General features: G+C 39.8%; 1 protein-coding gene across 10 annotated transcripts in view; it reads left to right on the top strand.

Annotated features, from left to right (window-relative positions):
- LOC127019914 (glypican-5-like) overlaps positions 1 to 23,446 on the top strand; it is a 445,164-nt gene that overhangs the window by 284,115 nt on the left and 137,603 nt on the right. For 8 of the 10 annotated variants that reach the window (XM_050902227.1, XM_050902222.1, XM_050902221.1 and 5 more), the window contains one exon: positions 6,600 to 6,720. In XM_050902227.1, coding sequence (XP_050758184.1) covers positions 6,600 to 6,720 — 121 coding nt within the window. Of the gene's footprint in view, positions 1 to 6,599; positions 6,721 to 6,822; positions 8,290 to 23,446 lie in introns of those variants that run through there. The other 2 variants (XM_050902228.1, XM_050902230.1) reach the window with 2 other exon arrangements.

Below are 23,446 nucleotides of genomic sequence, written 5' to 3'. Positions count from 1 at the left end.
AAGTATGATACGAGACATTTCTCTGAGTAGCGCTGTTGTGGGAGTCACTCGGAGATGAAGCACAATCTGTCTGTTGGTCAGTTTTAATGATAAGGATCGGAAGGAGGGGAGGGGGACTCGCCCACTGCTAGTCTCATCATGTGGAGCAGCTTAGGGACAGCTGAGTCAAAGGAGAATCCTGTGCTGGCTGGCTCTTCCTCCTGGAGAATGATGTTTAATTCTCAAGGGATATACAATTGCCATATATTCTACTTGTTCTTTCCATTTTGCAAAGAAGTGGGCAGAAGGGTTAATCAGATCAAAGCTGATAATCTTGATGAATTATTTCAAATTCTGCAACCATACAGGTTTTTTGTCACTGCTCTTACTGGTCAGTGCACACTTCTGTGTTCCTTGAATTGGGAGAAAATAATTTCTTGCAGAGCCCTGTAGGTCAGAGTGTCGCATGCGCCAAGGGCTGTGTCTAAAAACTACAAGGGAAATGTCCAAAAATTACTAATTTGGAGACACAACAGGCTGGTGTAGATCAGCAGTGGATTCACATAATTGAATTTCAGGCAAACCATTCCAGCCCAAGGGTCAAATTATGAATAAATATAAGACAAAACACACCATCTGGTGAACCATGCCTAATGTAACTGAATTAATTGTTCAGTGGATCTCAAGGCCAGTTAAATAGCTTATCCGTATTTCTCATTGCTTCTTACTAAATGACACATTCAAAGCTCTTCCTTTCCTTCTTCCCCTCTAACCCTTTAACCTCTGAGTCATTTAGTTGTGGTGGGTGGTGTCTGCTCTGACAGTGCGTTGAGTATATTGCTGAAATAAACAGGCTACTTCAGAATTTTTTTAGCAAATGAGAGCCTGTGGTCAGTGACTGACTTTCAAACATATGGGCCTAAAAAGACGTAATTTTAATTCATTGTAGTTATTATTTGCATAGTGCTATCTACTTCTGGGTGGTTTTACAGGCAACATATATCTCTAGGATTGTTTCCTGTTTAAGATGTTATGCACAAAGATGAAAAAAGCAGAGCTGGATGTGAAATGATGTTGTAAAGTCAAGCTTTGTCTCAATGGTTTTATGATTTTGTTGGTTATAAAATTAGTGGCTTGCTTACTTTAGACTTCTCTGACTTTGGCAGGCTGCTGGACAACTGTTGATTTGTAGAAGGCTGAGAAAACATATTTTTTTAGGTGGTCCAGTCTGCAGTTTTTTAATGTGTTTTTCTGCTGGGGGGAGAGTGATTGTTTTTCTTACAGAATACTGTATACATTTGCACAGAAAATTGGACAGTCACTTTTCTATAATGCCAAAGAAATAAATGGTTAAATATGACTTTTAGAACCAGTAGAGTCTCAGTCACAGAGTTTGAGCTTGCCAGTATGTCTCAGAAAGGTATTGCTGTTTTAGCCCCTGTTGTAGTGGAATTATTCAACCAGTACCAACAAAAATGATGAAAAAATGCATGGTAGATTACAAAAAATATTTCTGTTTCAAAATTGTTGCCTTGATGATGTGTAGTGTGTAATTATATTTTTTAAAAATGTAGTTAACAAGTTAGAAACATCTCAGCAAATATATCTTTTGTACCCAGTGCATTTTATTCTTATTTTATGTATATGGCAACTCTCAAATTTGTATGACAAATTATTTCATCAAAAGCAATTTCTGTCCCATGGAGATGTTTATGGCAGTTCATGGATTCCTCTGAACTGAATGTGAGGATCAGGTTTTCAGATTTGCCTTGTGATGTTAGATGTCCCGTTTCTTCTACAATTAAATAAGAATTTTGATGTCTCTTATGCAGCTATGTTGGGCCAATTACTCAAGTGGAGAAAAAGAGAACTAAAATTGGGAGAATTTAATTCAGATGAAGTTCAGGTTCTGGGTATCCTGAATTTCCCATATAGATAATTCTGAAATGCTCAGTGCATGTTACAAAGCATATGAAGTGCGGGGTGGTGTCTTGCTCTCTAATCCCTCTGGTGAGTACATGCACTGGAGCTGACTTATTCAGGAAAAGGACAGGCCATTAGCCAGCGGATCAAAGCACTGGGTGCTTAGTGGCTGCTAGTGCTACAACTCGGCGTAATAGCACCTCGAGGAATATGGAGTAATGGAAATAGTCTCCCAGCTGGAGCTTGATCAATAATACTTGGAAGAGCTGCCTACAAGAGCTTTATCTGATACTTGTATCCTGACTGGTAGGGTCTCCTGCAGGGAGGAGGGGAGGAAGTGGTGTGAAAACAGCGCCCTGTTTCTTGGGCTTTTGTGGCTAAATATCACTGCTAGTTAGATCCGTCCCTAAGGCAGCTCCTGCAGTTGTTTGCCTGGAATTTGAAGTTATTTCTATTTTGTATGTTGTTTTTAAAGTATTGAACTATCTAAAAAGGCCTATTTGTCTTTGAGGGAATCCTCTACCGTGATCCCTTTTCATATTAGGAGTTAAAAAGAACACATTTCAGAATAGCATCTGGCTTTATTTTAAAATAAGTATTTAGACTCAAATATCTTAATCTATCTATATTTATATAGAAAATAAAAATGTGTGCCTTCAGTTGAAATGCAATCCCATGTGTAAACAGCATTTCACTTTACCTTTTTTTAAACCTGTGATGAGCTGTGTTAGCTAAGATCTAAAATAATTGATGCTGTTCTTCTGAAATACTGTAAAACTGGGTTTTGGCAGGTTGGTTTTCATGATTTGTTTTTGTTTGTTTTTTAAAGTATCATAGCTTTGCCCAAACGGTCAGTGGAGTAACATTGGCATGAGGCTTGAGGTCTGGATGAAAATTCTGTCTGCACGTGCTATTCCTTGGGCTCCAACGTAACAGTTACTTTCAGGATTGCTCCAGTGACAATATTTTAATACAGCTTTCCTGGCCATTCCTGCTGACATTTCTGGATTTAGTATGAATAAAGTACTAGAGCTGTAACTAGAGTTAACAATTCTGTACTACAATATTTCAGTTAAATTGCAGGTTATTAAATAAAGCAAGCCAATTTCTGATCTTACTTAATGTACATTTCCAGTAATACAGGATCTGATGTCAACAAAAAAAATGTTTTAGATAGTGCAAAGAAGTGAAGTAATCAGATTATCTTTCAGGAAATGTATAGTGTTTATTTCAAAGCATTTTAGCATGATAAAGAGCTAGTAGAAGGATTCACAGTTTACAGGGTAGTAGTTTGAGTCAGATGAACATAACGTCTTTTTCTAGTACAGTCTTTAGTTCTTGGCTGTGAAGGACAGGAGGAATTTCTCCCTTCTTGCTGGCTGTGCAGTTCTCCTTCAGTTCTCTGCCCTGTCTCCTTCTCCTCGAGAGGTCTAGCCTGCCTTCTCTGAACTCACCATTTGTTAGTTCGTCTGAGTCTTTCTGGGCTCGGGTTTGTTATGGAAGTGATCTCTCGGTAAGAACACACAGGACAAGCAGAGCTTATGGGTTATTATGGGGAAACCCAAGAGATGGTTTTGTTATGCTCTGCAAATAAGTCTTTTGCCTCTCTTTGCATCAGCTTTTTACACCGTTCATTTGGCAGATCACATCTATTTCACCACTGTCAAAGGTCTGTAGTTGGTTTTCTGGGCATTTCCAGTTGTGCAGGTCACATTCCATACCACAGCTGGGCCAACTCTTATGTGCTGGAGCCTCGCATTAGCAGTTAGATGTAGTTGTTAGTGACTGCCATACGGAAGCTCTACTAGACCAAGGAGATAAGGAAATGATGCAGGATTCACACAACTCATGCATGCTTTCTCTGACATCTGAAATTTAGGTAATCCACATTATGAATCTAATTACAAGCAATCTGGGCTACAGGAATATCTGTGTGTAATTTATGCATATCTCTAGAGCTTTAAAGAGTGAGTCCTTAAACGTGGATGGAACTTTAAGGATGTGAGTATCCCCTTTGTCTCGGTGGACTGTGAATTCATTCATACCAAATGGTCCTGTTTTCCTGATAACAATGTATGTAAAAGATTTAGCAACAGCAATGAGTTGACTGAGATTGACTTTCCACATTTTGGGTCCCTTTGAGGACTCCGGCGTTAATGCTGCTGCTGCTGCTGATGTCCCTGAATTGGTCATTTTTATGCAAACTCTATGCAGTGCTGTACGTTTGTAATAGCACTTAGAGGCATTTAATGGCGGCTTGCGATTCACAGGGAAAAAAAACCAATATCATTTGCCAAAAAAACCCCAACCAACCCAGAGGGGAAGCAATTTTGCGTTCTTTATCCTGGATTATAATGACATAAGCCTCTAGAGAAATTCTGATAGCTCTAACCAGGGGTTGAATGGAGAGCAGTCAAGAGCAATGAAAAGGAAAACCCTTGCTTTTTGTTGCTGTTGATGAGTTTCTGACCAGACAAAGCAATGCACACAGAGAATCACTGAACAGACTGGTGGAGGCCATGAGCTGACCCATTAAATTAAATTTCTCCTGTATTGCAACTAGATGATCTCAAAAAGCTGTGTCAAGTGTCCCTGTACATCTACAGTGGGTAACCATATGTTTTCACACGGTGAACAATGATGAGCATTCAGCAAATAGTATGATTTGTGAATAAAGGTAAAGCTAAAGGCAAGTAAGGTGCAGCAGTGCTCCTACATTGTCCAAATGAATCGATATGGATTGATATGATCTATACCAGTCTTGACTTCAAAATACTACTTTAGCTGCGTTCTTCCTGGGGACATCGGTCTGGCTGTCTGAGTCTGCTTGTAAGATCAGAACCTGAGCATCGTTTTGCACACGCCATTGTATCGTGAAGTTTATACTTCTAGATTAGTTTATACTTGTATGAGTTATGCATCAAGAAAAATTAGAACATTACCTTTAAAAGGCTCACTGAACAAAAAAATACAAACTCAATGAAAAAGGTTTTCCGTAATGTTTGTCCTCTAAATACTACCTGGCTACTAGTGAAAAACATTATTTTTCTCAATTCTTTGTTCTAAACCATTTGATTTTCTTTTTTTCCTGAGAATTGAGATTTATTGAGTTTACCAAAAAGGTGGACCATTCTCAGTTCTTTCTCATTTTAAGCCACACCTTTTATAGTAGTATACTATAGTATGCTTTGCCAGCAGTTTGCATAAAATCTTTTGTTCATCCTAAATGAAACTAAGATAGGACAACTATATTTGGAGAGCTAGGTCTCCCAATGCCACATTCTATTTTCTTTCTACAGTAGAATTTGGGCACTTTTTTCTACTTTGAAGTGCTGTCCTCAGCTTCAGCACAAATTGGTTTACAGTGAAGAATTCACTGATAGGAGAACATCTGGGATATCGAAGTATGTAGGTACGATCAAAGTGAAAGATGTAGCAGGATGTTTCTCTTGACATTTCAGTCCAAAGGAGCACAGCTGATTACTGCCTGACTTACAAAGATGCCAACATGGCGTCTTAATGAGATCCTCCCAGGCATGTGTGTGAGTCTAGGAGAGTTTGGTTTAGGAACAATCTCAAGTCCAGTTCATAACTGGTCATGTAAACATCCATGATCCACTTTGGGACAAATAAGTGCCGAACTAATGAGAATGGTTACATACAACCCTCAAAAGCATGACTTGCTAAAAAAGGTTGCTCTGTATCTCTCTGGGATTTGCAGTCTTGTGGATGGGTTGAACTTAAATCATGCATGAATAGATCAATGCTGGGGCCAATATGCAGTACTTTGGATGCTTCCAGGAAGCACTGGATTCAGCATACACGTGCTGATGAATTCACCTCCTCAACTGTGGTAAAGACATGTTCAGAAGTAGAGACCAAATGTGCACAATCCTGGAATTTTCCCCATGAGAGTATGCGAGTGGAGCCCCAAGCCAATTAGGTTTTGAGAATACACTTTGGTGTATTCCAGAAAAGACTGGCAGAAACTGTTTAGTCAACAGTCGGTGAGAGAAGATTGCTGATAAGAGACAGGTCATTGCCATGTGAGAACAGCTGCTATTCCTCAAATAAAGCAAGACTTGGTTAGAGAGAATTCCTGTACGTGGACCCTGGCTAGTGAGTTCGTAATGCAGATCAGGCATGGTGAGGAGCACTGGTTAGAACAGCAGGTGCTGCTTTACGGTGTCTCTAGACAGTTTGGTGAGAAACTGCTAGTTGAGCAAGAGAAGTCCAATCTCACACTTTGATTAAGAATCTTTTCAAAATTAGACTGCCATTTCATTGGATTTTACTTCAATCTCATGATGTTTAGTTTCTGTCTTAAATTCCCTGGGTTTCTGTAATTATGAACGAATGATTTTTTTAGAAGCTATCAGCTTTGATTGCTGCATAGAAGAAATTGAGAATGTCAGTTATAAAGGTTCAAATATTAAAATATGAATGAAAGGAACCTCTATGTAGTTTATGAAATTGTTGTTGGTTCATGACTTGAATAGTTTGAAGTGATGAATGATACTGCAAGAAACTGTGATTTTTATTCTGGTTCGCTGCATTTAAAAACATAAATATTTATCACAAATTTCTATTCCCGTTTACAAAATATTTGCTTTTTGTAAGTCCCCTTTAATATGATTTTTGATTCTGATGGATATGGTTCCAGTCACTGATGTTTTGGTTTTTTTTCTCTTTTTTAGTTACACCAGCAGAGTTGTTTCCAATGGACTGAAGGCACAAATTAATAATCCAGAACTGAAAGTCAGAGGATTGGACCCAGTCGTCAGTAATTTAATTGATAAACTTCAGCACTTTAATCAAGTAAGTAATTTTTAGAAATAAAAGCATTTTATCACTGGGTTTGATAGCAGAGCTGAAGCTAAAATCACTAGGCGGTACTGCTTCTCATGTTACACTTGCCAGGATCACCGGCCTGAAATAAATAGCCATGGAGTGGGTCTGGTACTAAAGGCAACTGAAGATTCTGTTGTGCCAGCTGATTTATGAACTCTGAGGCAAAATTATTTCCCTGGAAGTTGCTCTAATTCCTGGCTGTTGTTCCATAGCTGTTGATTAACTGTCCTACAGTATGCAGTCCCAGGAACGTGGAGGAACTCCTGAGCCCCACAGTTCACGTGAAGCTTGTGACTAGAGTCAGGCTGCGTGAGCGCCTGTAGGAGTCCTATGATATTCTGGTATTGGAGGAATATCTCCTTGTTTGTGCAGCTTCCTGTTTTTCAGTGGTGTAGATATAAACAGATCAAAAGACAAAATAGGTCTGTAAGGGTGTGATAACTCAACTGTACGGAATGCTGAAGTCAGGACAGAAGGTGCTCCAGGATGAATTAACATCGCACCTTTGAAAACATTTCCTTGGCAGGCCTTGTTCTCAAGCCCCTCAGCCCCAAAGGAAAGATAACCTACCAATGAGTTTGTCAGAGGCATGATTAACCTGTGTCTGCCTCTATCATCTGTTTGGGTTCCCTCAGATGCACTTGCAGTCCTTCTGCAGCTGCCGTCTTTCAAAGCTGAATGCATGATTCTCTGATACTACTGCTTCAGCACACCTCTTTGTGAGCTCTTGAAGTAGTGCCAGTCCAAATGAGCTGGAGCTAACAGATTTAACAGAGATTGATTTTCATTTAAAGTGGGCATGTTTTCTTGTCAACTTGGAAGAATGCTTACAACAGTGTGTTCAGAGTCAGATGTGTTTGCACATTAGTCTACTCGTAATCTTTCACCATTAAAGAGTGATGGAGCATGGGGATATAAATAGTTAGTAGAAAACTGCTGTAAGATTAAAGTCCACCTTTGCAGGTGGGGTGTGCAGGAAGAAAAATAATCTGCACAGGTAAAACGGGAGGAGGAATTGCTTAGTCAGGATGTGGGAGGTTATTAAGACTGTGGCTGTGACCGGGAGTCATGGTTTGATCTCTTATTTGCTCCTGCAAAAGTACAACCCTCCTTTACCTCTCATCAACCACTGGTGGTAAATCCATAATCTAACCAGTAATTAGTGTTTTTGTTAAATCTTGCTTGGCTGTAATGTTCTTCTACTGTTCTGTAGGCTGCAGTTTAGGGATTCTTTGTATCACACTGTTTGATTTAACTTGCCATGGGGGATTACAACCACCAGTCTGATGCGGTACTTAATATTACAGTGAAATAGACATTATGTGGTCAGATTGATGAAAAGGATAATTCATTATTTATCTGCCTTTGCATATTATAAAGTAGAGTGTTAATTTACTTTATAAATATTAGATATATCCATCTGTGTAATAGTCTTCTATAAACACTGACAATAGGAAATAGTTAGAAATAGATTAAATTAAAAGTAGCTGTGTATTGGAAATTCTATTTCTTTGTCTGCTATAGAAAAATAAAAGTCTGAATGGTCTCATAATAAGCTGCACACCAATTTTCTTAAGTTATGTACGTTTGAAAAACAACTTCAAAGAACACTTTTTAGCCAGAAGAATAAAATCCAATTCTTAGCTCTTTCTGTAAGTTGGAAGTGTTGCTTTCTGTTACTTCTAATTCTGTTTTAGGAGAATATTATCCTTAAGTAAATGTAACTCCCATCAGATTGAGGTGCTTAGCAATAATGGATTCCAAGGGTGAAGGATTAAACAGAATACTGATTATTGCCCTAAGATGGTTCGTTCTTAAGTACTTGGAATAATATAAATTCCTTTGATCATAATTTTAGTAAGATTTCTTCAGAGATCAAAGCATCAAAGAAGTTGCTAAATATCTAAGGCTTTCACATACAACATCAAACATGTGTAGCTGTTTTCTGCTTCTTGAATTTTCATTTTGGTTGCAATATTAATATACAAATAAAAACTGACACTGAAAAGCCGATTAAATCAGGAGTTTAAAGCGTCATCAATAGTGTGTGTAGACTGTATAGAGGAAGAGTTATACAGAATCCAATTACTCATTTTATGGGCAAATTGATTTTTTTCATCAAAATTTTTTTTTTTTGGAGGCAATATGTAAGGTGGAGTTTAAACACTGATAAAATAAGGTGTTATCTTTGTATCTTCTTAAGTGTTTGACATTTGCAATACCATTGTAAGCAATAGTTGCATATTGCATATACAGAAGCAATCCTAGAGAGGCAGGAAGCCTGGAGAGCGGAGAACAAAACAATGCACAGAATGCGCATCATAGGTGATTTGATGTGTCTAGGCCCAATAATCTTCTACCACTTAAGTAGTATTGCTAAACTACCCAGAAGATAGCATATTCTTGGATAAGAGAAAGATGTGCTGCGATTTTTAAAAGAAATAACATTTCTGTCTTAACAAAACAAGCTCCAGCTATTCTGCATCTATCCCTTGGAGAGCCTGGACCTGTTGGCTTGCTTTCTCTTTCTCATTCTGTTGTGCAAAGGTGCGTGTTTTTGAAAATCAGAATAATCTGCTGCTAGATTGGTTTGCTGAGGTTGTGGAGTACTGTCAACTCCAGCTACGTTCAAATCAACAGGATTCGTTTTTTTTAAAAGATATACCTTAGCTCAGCAATTCTTAATGACTTCTGGAGGAAATCTAATCACTACTGTCTTCGATAGATCCTCTTCCACCTCCTGTCTTCCACTGCTGGACCCCAGCTCTTCCTCATCACTCTGTGACTACTGCTGCAGCCTCCTTCCCCCACGCTTGCAAACCTGGGCTGTGGACGCAGCAGCGTGGTGCTGCAGGGTCAGTGGGGCCTGAGATAGCGTGGGCCTCTGGCAACTGAGCAAGAGTGGCTTGTCACTCTTGGCTGTGAGCAAGAGTGGCTTGTCACCGGCCATGCAGAAGTCGCAAAGTATTCATTCATTTAAATCCAAACCTGACAGTCTTTGGTGTACAGCAGCCATTTCTTTGTTAGCTCCTAATTATGACTTATCCACAACTGTAAAGAGATTAATAACTTCATTGATCCTAAATCCCATGGACACGAACAAAACTCTTGTCAATGTATTATTGTTCTAGTTGGTGCATCACAACTCCAGCACATTACGGATAATCTGTATGCAAGTCGTCTTCCATTTCTGCCTGTCATTTAGGCTGAAATGCCAGTTCGTTGGAGATTATAGCAGTTCCTCATTTTTTTTTTCATCTGGGACTTAAATCCTCACCACATAGTTGTTGTTTTTTTAAAAAACGATTATGCAAATAGCAGGCTATTTTATAACCACTTTGCAAAGCCAAAAGTAAAATGAAATTTAGAGAATATTATTCAACAATTACTGTTATTTGCATCCCCAGCAGATAAGGTATTTTAAGGGTTTATTGTAGCTGCTGATTCACATACCAATAGAATTACCAAGTTACAATTTACAGTAACTTTTACTTTTAGTAATGCAAAAACAGATCAAGTGAAGTCCCAGGTTGATTTTGAAAAACTAGCAGTTAGAAATAACATCTTTTCCTCCCTTATTTTTGTGAATAGAGCAGATGTGAACTGCAACTGATAATAAACATAAAATTCCCCGTTGCGCCTTTTTTGAGTAGTACTTCTTGCCACATAATTGCACTTAAATATGTTTTAATGTTTTTCTTCAGCATGATGCTTTTCACAGTTCACACACAAGCAGTTCTGAGGCCAAGGTTAAAAATCATAAAGGGATCAGTTGCATTGAAAAGCAATGAGAATGTTAGGGAAAAGTGAAAAAGCTTTGACTATAACTTTACTAGCAGGGTCACATGGGCATTCTCAAAGGATTATAATATAATAAGTATTATACAAGTTTAACTTATTTGTCTTTTGTCAGCCTAAATCTAATCTTGACAGATTTTGAGAATCAGTGTGTTTTGCTGTTGTCAGTCAGAGACGAATGCTTAGGGCATGGCTGTAATTTAAGAAGACAGTGCAATATCCTAGTGCTTAAAATGAGAGTAATGTCAAAGCAAATCCTGCTGAATCTGGACCCACTTTTCCCCCCCACCGGCCCCCACCAAAGTCTCATGGATCTGCCCACTGAACTAAGAAATGCATGTAACCTGACTTACTTTTAGATTTGTATACAAGGGATGCCATCATAGCAAAGTTCGAAGCAACAGCACTGAGATGTTTCTTATCAATAATATGAGCTAGCCATAATTTAATCTCGAATGTGAATTTAATTGGGTTAGACAATAGAGAATAATACAATAAATCATTTAACTACTACTTAATTTAAAAGTGTATTTTTTTTAGACATCTATAAAATGTATTACATTATAGAGTTTTTTATGAGATTTAAGTGGAGACAAGTTGGTTTGATTTTCATCCAAAGTTGTAGCTGACTTGGACTAAGACTCAAAATATTCTGTTCTTCATTTCATCCAATGAAAACATAGAAAGGTAGTCATCTTAGAAAGACTGTTGCTATATTACTTCTAATACTCGGGATTTAAACAGCCCCAACAGGCTTAGAAGTAGTATTGCTTACCCCTCACATACCTCCCAAAACCTGCAGAGACTTGTGTCTCTTACAAAACAGAGTGCCTTTCCTAGAACTGCCGTATGTCTGGATTTCCAAAACAGGTCCTCTTTTTTCCTATCCAAAGCATTTGGAGACTTTGGACATTTCTTCAGGATTTCAGGTGCTCCGTGTCCCTTTTGGAAGTGTGAAGCAAGACATCTGGAAATCCCAGAGATACTAATTCTCTCTTCGGTGGCTAACCATGCAGACTATCTGTAATTTGAGGCATTGAATTTAATGCAGATGCACAGATTAATAGAAAAAGACACGCTGAAGGGATTGGGCCCCAACCCTAGTTGTGTAGTGTGTACAGTGTACTGATAATCTGTGCACACATAGTACGCTTTCAGGATTCATTGCATGCAAACTCTGTTATACAGGTACTTCTATGACAGTAATCCTATACAGAAATATAGCAGGTGAAGGGCTGTGTTCTCTGCACAGCCAAGGGCACACCATCATACCCTGTTGAGGATGCCACCCAACTGACCTCAGGACTGATTTTATCTTTTACAAGTAACGTAGGACCCACGTCACTACTCAGCTGGTGAAAGCGGTCCATAACACAGCAGCGACTGTTGATTCTTCAGTGCAGGTTTTAAATGGTCTGGGTCATAGAAGTCTTAAAGATTAATCTTGCCTCAGCTTGTCTGCAGTTCAGGTACAAGAGAGATTTTCACTGAAGCCAACACTTCTGCAGCTGTGTTGGTCCTTTTTGAATTCACATCACTATAAAGGCAATAACAGCCCTCACCACCTTCATCTCCAAATGTAAACAGCAGTGATAATTGAATTAATACAGTAGTTTTTGGCTGATTAATAAATAGCAGCAAGAAATGCATATGCTTTGGGAAAATAAAGATAGAATTAATGAAACCTGAAACAATTATGTTTAAAGTCTTATAATGCCAGGAAAGAGCAAATGGACTGTTGGTTTTTTTTTTTTATTTCCTGTTCTGCTGTATAAAAATTGTTCACCCCTATAGTCAAATAAACTATCATCTCAGATTACTTCATCAGTCATACAAAGTTTGTTTCTCATCCTATTTTTTCCCCAAATGTTTGTTCTTACTAGATTCATGGGCTGTTTTTCTTCTCCCCTGCTAGGAATCAGACATCTCTTTGCTTCCAGATATAGATGCTGCATGCTCAGCTCCGAGATAAGTTATGATCTTTTTCATAATCCATATGCAATGAAACAATCCATCCCAATGCTTGAAACAATCCAGCTTACTCAAAGACTGAGCATAATCTTTCTCTGTGTGGTCTTCTGTATGGTTTTCTATTTCTTAGGAAATATATACACATACGTAATGTACGCTGGATAAAAATTTTGGCAAAATCAGATTTCATCATATCTGTGATTAAAGCAAGAAAAGATACGTAAATGCTGCCAGCCTGGGAAAAAGAAACAAAAATCTAGCAGCAATTTAGCTCTCTTGTTTCTTTAAAGAACCTGGCAGATTTCTGTCATACATGGTTCTTAGCAAGTCATCTTTGGGTCCACAGCTTTTTGCTTTTGTAACATATTTTCACATTGACTTGTCAATCAGAGTTGAGAAGATGCATCCGCTGCCTATTGGGGGATTCTTTTGTTACTGAGAAAAATCAAAATCAACAAAGAGCCCTCTTTGCAAAGCAGTATATCACACAATAGTGCATCAGGATATGGTAGTATATAGCAGACTACATAGTAATGGGGATGCTTCACTAGGAAATATTTCTCGCAATAAAGGCTGTAGTTCTCAGGCAATTAAACAGGATGTAGTTGGTGATTGCTTAGGAGCATTTATCTGTCAGGGCTTCCATTAGAAGGAGTAAAATTCACAAGAAATATATTCAAACAGTGGGCTGGGGCATTTGAAGTCTGTCAAAATCCTATTCTGGTCTTGGGTCTCTGTGAACTGCTATTGCTTTGAGACCAGTAATTTGTGCCCCTTCCTCATTTCTGACTTGCGCATCCCAGGTGAGGCTGCTGGGGGAGCATCCATGGGGAGGGGGCGTGCAGGGGAAGGACCAGAGACAGGCTTAGGGCCGCAGGCAACTCAGCTGGGCTCCTACTGGAAAATTCAGAGATGTGGCCGTGAAGGAAGAAAAACTTACTCAGATTCCCTTTGTCTGCGTATCTTGAGGGGCAGATAGAAAAGCAGACCAGCCGATAATAGTTCAGTCATTAGGCTGTTCATCTGGAGATGTGGGATCTCCTCGTTCAAGGCCTGGCAGCCCTAGTCACTGGGCTGTGTGCAGTGGTCGTCTTCTCTCATTTGCCCTTATGTTTTAAAAAGAAAAGGAGTTTGGAAGCTCTGACCTTGGTTCTGCTGTGGCATTAAAGCTCCTGTCAAAACCAGAAGTGTGGCCATGACTCAGAACAGGAGAGCTCTTTCTAGTCCAGTCCTACTGAAAAAACATCACTGGAGCATTGTTTTATGGAGACCATATGTTAACACTGTAATTTATTGCTAATTGAGGTATATATCATCCCTGGCTGAAATCAGTGTACTTTTGCTGGCCTGAGGTCTGCAGGTTTTCTGTTTGGTTTTGTTAAATATAGTGACTTGAGATATAATTAAATAATTTTAATTAGAATTGAGAAATGACTTTTTAGTATTAAAAACAGCATCAAGATTTCAATAGAAACAGAAATCATGTGAAATAGTGGCTCAACTAAACCAAAATGTAACATTTTAAAATAAGACAAATCTGAATCTCAACGTAAATCCAGCATATCTTATTATATGCTAGCAAATATATAATGCTAAAATGCCCGTTTATTATTCATGTGTTATGTCTCAGAGTATGCTGTGCTATTTGTCTTGCAAGCATTTTCAGAAATTATTTGCCCAGATGGGCCATTGTATGTGTTTTGTTGTGCTCATTGCGGGAAATTAGTCTTAATAAATCAAAATCACATATTGAGCAACAGTAGTGACTTGAGCCAAGTGAGGGAGAGGGAGGAGAAAGCTACTGTTTCAATCTATAACTGAGCCAAAACATTTCATGTACAGAAAAACATAGTTTGAAAAGAAGAGTCTTATTTTTAAAAAAAATACAGAGTCTGTCCTTTGGCTTGAGTGCCCAGTTCTAGTTGCAGCTGATTAGCGAAACCCGAGCTGATACTCGTTTTCACACAGGAGCTGAAAAGTGGTTTGGATCCTCTGGTGTAACGGCTACAAGTGAGGAGAGGGTCAAGCCTCAGAGGGATCTGCTTTGGCCTGGCCGGTGGAAGGTGGTACGGGAGCACGGGAGTACAAGGGCTGGTGTGGGCACCCAAGGCCAGGCAGGAAAGCAAGGCGGGGTGGGAGCATGAGGCATCTAGGAAGAGCTGGTCAGCCCTGGGGTCTTGGGATTGCTGCCCAGGGGGTGGAGGCAGCAAAAGGGAAACTTTTCCACCATTAGTGGAAATACTGTGGTTTCTTGCCCACCCCAAGAGAAATGCATCACACTAGTAACTGTTGTCCTTGTGGTATACGGTGCTAACCAAAAGGCGTACTGTTGTTACTGTTCAACAACCGTTAACAGTTGTTATTGTTCGTGACCAGAAATGCCTCTTTGTGGGTGTTGGCAGAGGGTAGGAAGCATGGATTTGACTGCTACGTTAGCCTGTTTGTTTTGATGTTAATTGAATTTTTTAAAGATAGAAAGTCAGCAATTATCATTGAATTCATTAAGGTGGTCATACTGAAATTATAAATTATCTTTTATGTAAATACTTGTTTTGTTCTATTAGCCCATCATCTTTTTCTGATCATTCTAGTAATTGTAAGCCATATACATTGTTTTAAGTTATTCTCATTAGAAGTGTGACGATGGTATTTACTTTTGATCTCATTCCTGAGGTATGATAATGTGCTTATTTTTGGAGGTGGTAAGCTTAGTATAATAGGAAAGAAAAGAAGAGATTTATGGGCTGATCATTGTTTTCTTTAGGGTAGAGGAAAGGTCTTCAAACAATTGATTGATCATTGGCCAAAAGGAAGAACAGGGTCATTTTCCTCTCTTTCTGTTCCACTACTAAAGGGAGGAGACAGGTAGAAAAAGCAGTGTAAGAGAATAAAACTAAAGACTACCTAAAGCCCAAACTTAGTCTGTAAAGCTCAAGTGGGTCTGTACTGCTGGTGACAAGTGGATTAATGCTACTAAAATATGCTGCCACTTCCCAGTTAAAGCAAACAACTTGTTTCCTGCGGTAATTTGGGTTGCATTGTAGCACAAGTTGATGAATCAGACCTGGACCGCAGAAGCCCCAGATCAGGTGTCCCTCTGAGAGGTTTCTCTTACTAGATGCCTGATATGGCTGCCCACTGTGGCTGCCCAGTGCCACTCCCAGATGCTTCCTGCACAACCCAGAAGCATGGGAGGCAAGTCATCGATAACGCCTGCAGCTGTCATATTTAGGCTGCTTAACCGGTTCCTCCGTGGGAGCTTCATGTGAGATGGTTCATACTTGTCTGCCCAGGCAAGCAGCCTTTTAGTATGTCTCCTCACTGTATCTGCAATGTGTAGTGAGGCTAAAACCTCTGAATCAGTTTGGTGCTATTTGTATTCATGTGATCAGTCACGTACTTGGAGGACAAAATAAAGAAGAGCTAATGATAGGTGTAATTACTAAAGCAATTACTAAAATAGGAAAGACTAAAGGAAAGAATCCTCTTGTTTCAGGCAGAACTGCTACTGTTGAATAGCATTATTTGTCAGTTTAAAGAAATTCAGTCTCACAATAGACCTGTTTTGCTTCTGACCCTGTCTTACACTTCTTTGGTATTGTACATAATACTTGTAAAGGTTCAAGTATATTACATCTCACACCCACCTGATCTCACACACGTCCCAGAGCCATGCTGAGAGTAGTTCACCAAATCCGGAGGAGATCCGAGGATATCAGACTCATATTTTCCTCATCTCATCATGAGCTCTTCTGCCAAGTTGGAATCAAAAAAGCAAGATGTATGTAGGTGCATCAACCTAATGAGTTAAATCACACAAATGCCAGTTTGGCACGATCATTGTTGCTACAGCTCTCTTATCAAAAGCATGATGCAGTTCTTGAATGGCCACAGACCTCCTTGACCTTGCTTTCAGTGTGTTCCCCAAAACATCAGGCATCTCAGGGTTCTGAATGCTGAGCATGACGGCTGGCCAGGCTGTACTAGCGCAGCACAGAAGGTGCCTTCCTGCTCTCTGCCCCACGAGCAGGCCTGGGAGGCTTCTTCCATCCTGACACTGAGACATCTTTCCCTTCTTCCAGCTTTCAAGTATAGCTATTCCCACTTCTCCAGGGAAACACTTCTCCATTAATAGCATTAATTCTGTGTGGCTGATGTCCTGTTTTCTCCATCACAAAAGCCTGATACTGTACATTCATGTCTCTCGTAAGAATTCCCACAATAAACTTCCCATCAGATACAAAAGGCTAAGTCTTACCTGCCTGCTTGCTAACACGAACTGCAAGAGAACTGTCTAGTAGAGAGAATCACTTTTATTTGTAACTGTTTGTTTCTTAATTTTTGTCTTCTTGCTTTTGTGTCAAGACTTGGAGATTTGCAAAGAACGTAAGTTCAGCTAATACAAAAAAGTTTAGTGTGAATTTTACAAACCCTACTGCACTCTAATTTTCACCATCTGTTACTTTTACGAGCATTAGCTAGTCTTTAACTTTCTTTTTTTACTGGCCTTTCTTACCCATATTGAAATGTTTTGTTTCTGAAAATCAGCCTAGTTTAAGTCCATTTTAAAATAATTAAGTTAGGTGGATTATTTAAAGGCACCATGAAAGCTCTTCAGCTGAGTATATCAGCTGATTTCATTGTACTCCAGACAGTCTATGCAGTTTGCTCCTAACTCAACTCAGTCCTGTGCAGGTATGAGGCCAGCATGTAGGCTTAAGAGGAAAACATAGCAAGGAATGGAAAGGAGTTTCTTTGGTCATAGGAGACTATGGCATAGTTTCCCATAAACATTGTTCTGTCGGGATTGTTAGGGATGGTAAAAAGCAAAGTTATATCAATAACAAGTTAAATGCACAAGCACGCAGTAAGGAACCAAACTCCACACCAAAGCCAAAGAAGATGAACTTAGTGTCAGGGAACCACACAGGGACTTAATCTTTAAGGAAGGTTAAAATTTACTTTCAAATAGAGACATCCTGCAACCCTGTTGTTCTGTCACTTGGTCTACACATACTGTCCTGAACAGGAGCACAAGTTGCTTATGGAGATGCAGCACCTGAAAGCAAACAGCCATGGCCCAGGCCTGAGCTTTGGGCAGTGCTTGGAGCAGGCAGCTGCAGTGCCTTGCAGATGAGGGCTTAGTGCTTGTGGGAACTCTCTTGAAATGGTTCTAGGAGCACTGTTTCTCACAGCTGCACGACACTAGGATCAGCTGAGACCTGAGCTTCCCAAGAGGCTGGGGACCCTGCCACTCACAAAGGGAAAGTGTGGCTTCCTGAAGTAGCAGGTTTTCCTGGCCCTGTGGAGCTCAAGGAGCTCTGAAGCCCTGTCTGCCCAAATGGTGGGTGGTCTTCTTACAAAGTGACTGTTCAGTAACCCCAGCTGCAACACGGACTGGGCAGTAGTCTGGTATCAGCTCAGCACAGACTGAGACCCAAGGTTTTCTGTTAGTGTTCAGTCACCATCTGGAGAGTTGGTGTGTTCGTCTGAGATACCATATTAACCAGACTCTCCCCACCATGCCTTTCCAGGTTGATACCTTGAGAGGTGACATTTTATCACTACAATACTCAATGGCTTCCCTCACCCAGGAGGTGAAACACTGGTAGAAATAATGATAGGGAAATACTGTGCATCTGTGTCTTAAATGCAAACTCAGACACAGATGAGTTGAGTGACCTTCCTCAGCCTTCTTTAAAAGTCCAGGTCCAAGCCAACATTGTATGCACTGGCTTACATGGTGCTTAAATGACAAAATGCAAAGAGCCCCACAGAGCACTTAGGTTAATGGCTGTCATAAGTAATAGTCAATGGATATTAAGGATTTTTTTCAAAATGCATTAGCAATGAGACTATTTTTAGAGGCATATATCTTAATTCTGATTCTTCTATCATCTTCTACCAGCATTTACCAGAGCATAAAAGTTACTAGAGAGTAATAGACAGTTTGAGGTTGGAAGGGACGATCTGGAGATAATCCGGCTCAACCTTCTGTTGAAAGCAGGGCCTTAAAGTAGGTTGTCCAAGGCCCTGTAAAACCAAGTCTTGCATAATTCCAGCGAGGGAGATTCCATCTCTTCTCTGGTGCCCCTCCACTTTGTGTTTATTTGCTTGCTTGTATCTCTGAAAATAAGTACACTAGTCTTAAATGCCTCACTTCTTCCTGTTTATAATGTTCTCAAGGTCCAGCTTGAATTCATAGGCAATAGTTCTTGGGCACAGAATAGGCACTTATACCTTTATACACTGAAATATGTTCCAGTGTATAAAGCAAGAGCAGTTATATAATAACTTGATAGCGGGATACCTGGAAGTTCCTGCTTCCTATAGGAAAACATCCAAAGGAAATGACAACCAAAGTAAACAGCATGTCTCCATATCTTGCACAAAGCAGATTCCTGTTGCAAGTCCAGCCTGCCTGGATTGCCACCAGTGAGGCTGACATAAATAAATGGAGAATACTGGTTAAGCAGCAGCCCGCTCATTTACAGAGCGCAGAATTTGCATACACTTAGTGGCTGGAAGAAAATTTACTACTGTGCACACAATGCTGAGAGAAGCCTCGGGTATTACAGTTGGGAACCATTTGCTCATTACTGTTCTTTTGAATAGCAATGAAGTGCGTGTAAGAGTCTGTATGCCATGGCTCCTGTGCGTTTGCAAATGTAGCCTACTCCTGAGCATAGATAGGACTTTTTCTACCTTTAATTGTGATTTCATGGCTGAAAATGCCACTTAGAGATTTGAGCTCTGTAGTCCTGAAAACATCCAGGCCCTCAGTTTCTATACCCCTAAACACCTCAGGCTTTGGCTAGCTGAAGTGTCTTACATTGCAAATATGATTTATTTACTATGCACTGTTTAGTGACACCTACAATCTATCCTGCTTCCTGGGCCTGTATGCATTTTAAATGAGATAATACATTTATTTCACTTGCCTTTTCATGCATCTGAAATGAGCCTGTGCCTCAGTGCAGTTACATGGCAGTGGATCTATTTGGGGCTGAGTATTCCCAGTCCCAGATGTCATGGATGAACTTGTCATTATGCAGAACAGTCACCCAGGAGACCACCGATTCCCTTCAGAAATGAGTAGCCTTGGTATTGCCTTAACACTAATAGCAAAGTGAAAAATGAGAGGCAGTGAATAAGACAGTGCCACTTCACATGTAGAAATTATACACTTTCATTACTGTTTTCTCAAGCTCGCTTTTGAGCTGTGCAAAGACACCGGTCTTCGCTCTGGAGGAAAGTCATCCCGTGGAGAGTCTGTTATCACATAAATCTCATGCAAGTGCTTCCCCCCACCCCAAAGATTTGAGAGTTGCCAGTACTTAGCAAGCATGAGCCGCTCACAGGCAACTGCAGAAGGTACCTGCCTTTTTGCAAGACAGAAACTGGGTTCTCTGCCTCTTACAGCAACTGAGAGCTCACAAAAAGTTGTTAATATAGAAGCATTGGTGAGTATTCACAAAGGGTAATGTTGGTCTAGTAAAGCAAACAAGACCCAGCATGTATAACTATGCTCAAGCCCAGAATAAATATTTACGTGTGTCCCAACTTTAAAGACATAAATAATTCCATTGACTATTCACCCTGTGTATAATTATAATTATGTGCATGTTTGAATGAAGGCCATGCTCAAAAATAAGAGAGATGGAGGGCCTCGTGTAAGCCTTCTGAGGTTAAACCCTTTGTATCATTGTTGGAGAATACAACCCCTTCTTCGAGAGGGTAAGTCAAAATCTCGACATCGAGGCTTTTACTCCAGACTACCCTTCTCCGTTCATAATGAAGGGAATCTAGGGGGGTCTTCTGGCAAGGCTAGCATTAACCTGTGCGAGTCCATTATCATTTATCCCCCCAGTTTTCTCCGTACCAGAAGCCTTCATTCTGTATAGCATTTAAACACACAGGTCGCTCAGCCGTTGTATGTAGGTACGTGTAAAAAGGTGTGTGCTTTTTTGATGCCTTAGTGCCAGGTGTGCTCCTGTGCAAATGTTTATGCGTTCCAGGCTCGTGGCATCATGCACACCACATCACACAGTCCCCAGAAGAGATGGGGTAACAGGATTGAATTGTTTTGAAGCAACCACAATGTGTCCTCAGTCTTACACAGTTCAGTCACATCTGAAGATGAATTTATGTAGGCCTCTACATGCTTTTAACGTGTGTAACTGAAAAAAAAGAAACTGATGTTACACATTCTGTTGTTTCCAACATTTGGAAAAGAAGGTTTCTAGTTCTAATTTATTAATAATTCTGATATGATAATTCTGATACTTTTTCTGTATGATGAGGACTTTTCCACCATTACGGAAGTATGTCTAATAACTAATTCAAATGGATTCAAGTAATAGTAAAATTTGAACACAGCTTTTAATAGCCAGAAGCAAATAACTAGAATATAGCCTACTGATAGAAAGCATGTAGTGGTTTGAATGCTGCCATATGTCCCGATACATATGAGCCTTGCAAACAGAATCAAAAAGTGCTCAACGTCATTTCAGGGCTCTGTGTCGTTTGGTCCTTTCAGTATCTATAAGAGGAGCCTCTCACAGGAGAGTTTTTCAAAATGACATGTTCGTGGGAGTGAACTGGCAGACAAACAATGTAATTATTGGATAATATAATGAAATATGACTTGTGCTTCACTGCAGTAAAATGACGCTGAACCATATTTGATGTGGCATTTGAAATAAGAGAATCTAATAATATTAAATGGATTTCAGAAGGGTAAATGGAAAGCTTGATTTGTCTTTCTTAGGCCGTATAATTGAGGCTGGATGAAGTCATAAAGACAGGGGAGAGGGCCATGGGCCGTGGCGAGCTGCAGGCACTTTGAACCCCTTGATGAAGCTGACCATTTGTGCCAGTCACTCGAATAAAAGTTTAATATTAAAGAGCTTTGTTGCATGAAGTTCTAGTCTCAAGAGTAATTTTGAGTCATGCAGCACGATGCAGAAGTTTTAACTGAGGTGTGTAAAATTAATCACTTCAAGTATTGAAGTTCAATTTTGGACTTCATTTAGAGCGTTTATGAACCATATGAAGCAATATTATACTTTCTTATTATAAAGATTATTTCAGTTATCGGTTAAAATACTTTTTTAGATTTTTTTTTTCCATCTAGCTTTGCTAATCACTTCCAAGTACTTGCTAGACTAGAAATTGCACACCAGTTACCAGACATGTAAAATACTTTTTGTGTCAGTAATATGATACATTAACTAATAGCCCCCCAAAAATATAATAAATTGCTACTTAATTCTGAGACAGTCAAACAAAACTAAATGTATTGGATTTATTTTGAAAACATGAATAATTACTTTTTGAAATAAGAAGTTTCTGTTTAGCTCCTAAGTGTAATGGTAAAAGCCAGAAAGTCATGAGTGCATATTCAGGAAATGGGATTAGCTGGTAATAAAGCATCTCAATTCAGCGGCAAAGGAAAAGTACTTTACAATTTCAAAAGTAACAAAAGTAAGAAAAGAAAAATACTAAGCAGTACAAAGCAGAAATTATGACATGTAAAACTCAAGAAGAAAAGCTAAAGGTGTGATGTAAAACGTGTACCAAGGACAGTAAGAAACTGTCTTGCATGCTAAGGTATTCTATTAGATAGCAAGTAATTAATAATGAGGCAAAAAGTACCTCTGTGCAACATATCAATTCTAGTAAATGCTATGAAATTTTTGACTTTATTCTTTGAGGAAGCCAAAGCTGTCCTGTTTGTCTGCCTATCAGCCTGCTCCTCCAGCAACATTTTAAAGTGATCAAGTTCAACCACATTTCCGTAGCCGTTTTTATCTGCGCAGGAAGTTTCATTCCTTGCCGATGGATTCCTCCTGTTTCAGAAGTTTTTGGACTACACCACATGTTAGCACATATGGTAGTTTGATTCCTGAGAAAAGATTCTTGGAAGAAATGCCTGAGAGTGATGCACTGAGCACGTAAACGGGGGCAAAGGATGGAGGGCATTGTGTTCTTCTTAGGAATTGACTGTACGCAGAGATTTAGCTGTAACTCTGCTGTTGCACTGTTTTGATTAAGCCAGCACAGTTTTTTGTATGTGGATGCTTCTTTTTATCAGTTCAGGCAGGGGGAAACTTGAATGACTGTAATCTGGGTTTAGCTAAAATAGTTCAATGTGAACTGTCAAGCTGGAGTTAAACTAGTGAGCAGGAGTTAAACTGTGTGCAATTGCTGTGCAGCCTGCTGTTAGGCTTGTAGCAATTTCAGAGAGATCATATGATCAAAATGCATTAGTTCCTTCCGGCTGGTACACAAAGAGAAAAAAAACAAGATCGTTTTGCTGGAGCCTCAAATCCAAGAAAATTCTGGTCTGTGGAGAATACCCAAGGAGGCTGTGTGAATCCTAGGGAAGATTTTAGCCACATCTTTCTGTGGGGGATTAGGAAGTGGTCTACAAAGGGCAAGTCTAGTCTGGTCTCTGTTAACATTATTGTCCTGGTCCCAGAGAATGTCCCCAGCATGATCTAGCTATGGAGGTAAAAATGACTGTGGACAGACTGTAGAGGATGAGAGAAGGCACCAGAACATTCAGTCTGCTTTTTAGCTCTCTCCTCTCATTTTTTTCTCCTATCCCTTTCTTCTTCCCAATCCCTGCTGTAAATGAAACGTTTAATTTTACCAGTGGTAACTGGGTGACAGGAGAAGGGTGGAGCACAAGCCCCGCGTGTGTGAAGCAGGCCATATGCTTGCGTGGGTGTGGGCGAGCATGTGGACATGCTTCTCCATAGAAGATTCAAGTGGGATTAAAGTGCAGTTTGTCGAGAACGCAGTCTGGGGGTGTGGTACTTCACTGCAAACCCCAGAATTCAGGTCAATCTCAGCATCACCCCCAAAGCTGTTTCTCAGCATCCCTCTGTTCCTGTTGTATCAACCATTCACAGCGGTC

Source organism: Gymnogyps californianus, chromosome 10 (genome assembly GCF_018139145.2).
Source record: "Gymnogyps californianus isolate 813 chromosome 10, ASM1813914v2, whole genome shotgun sequence".
NCBI lineage: Eukaryota > Metazoa > Chordata > Aves > Accipitriformes > Cathartidae > Gymnogyps > Gymnogyps californianus.
This window is presented reverse-complemented; position numbering and strand designations above follow the sequence as displayed.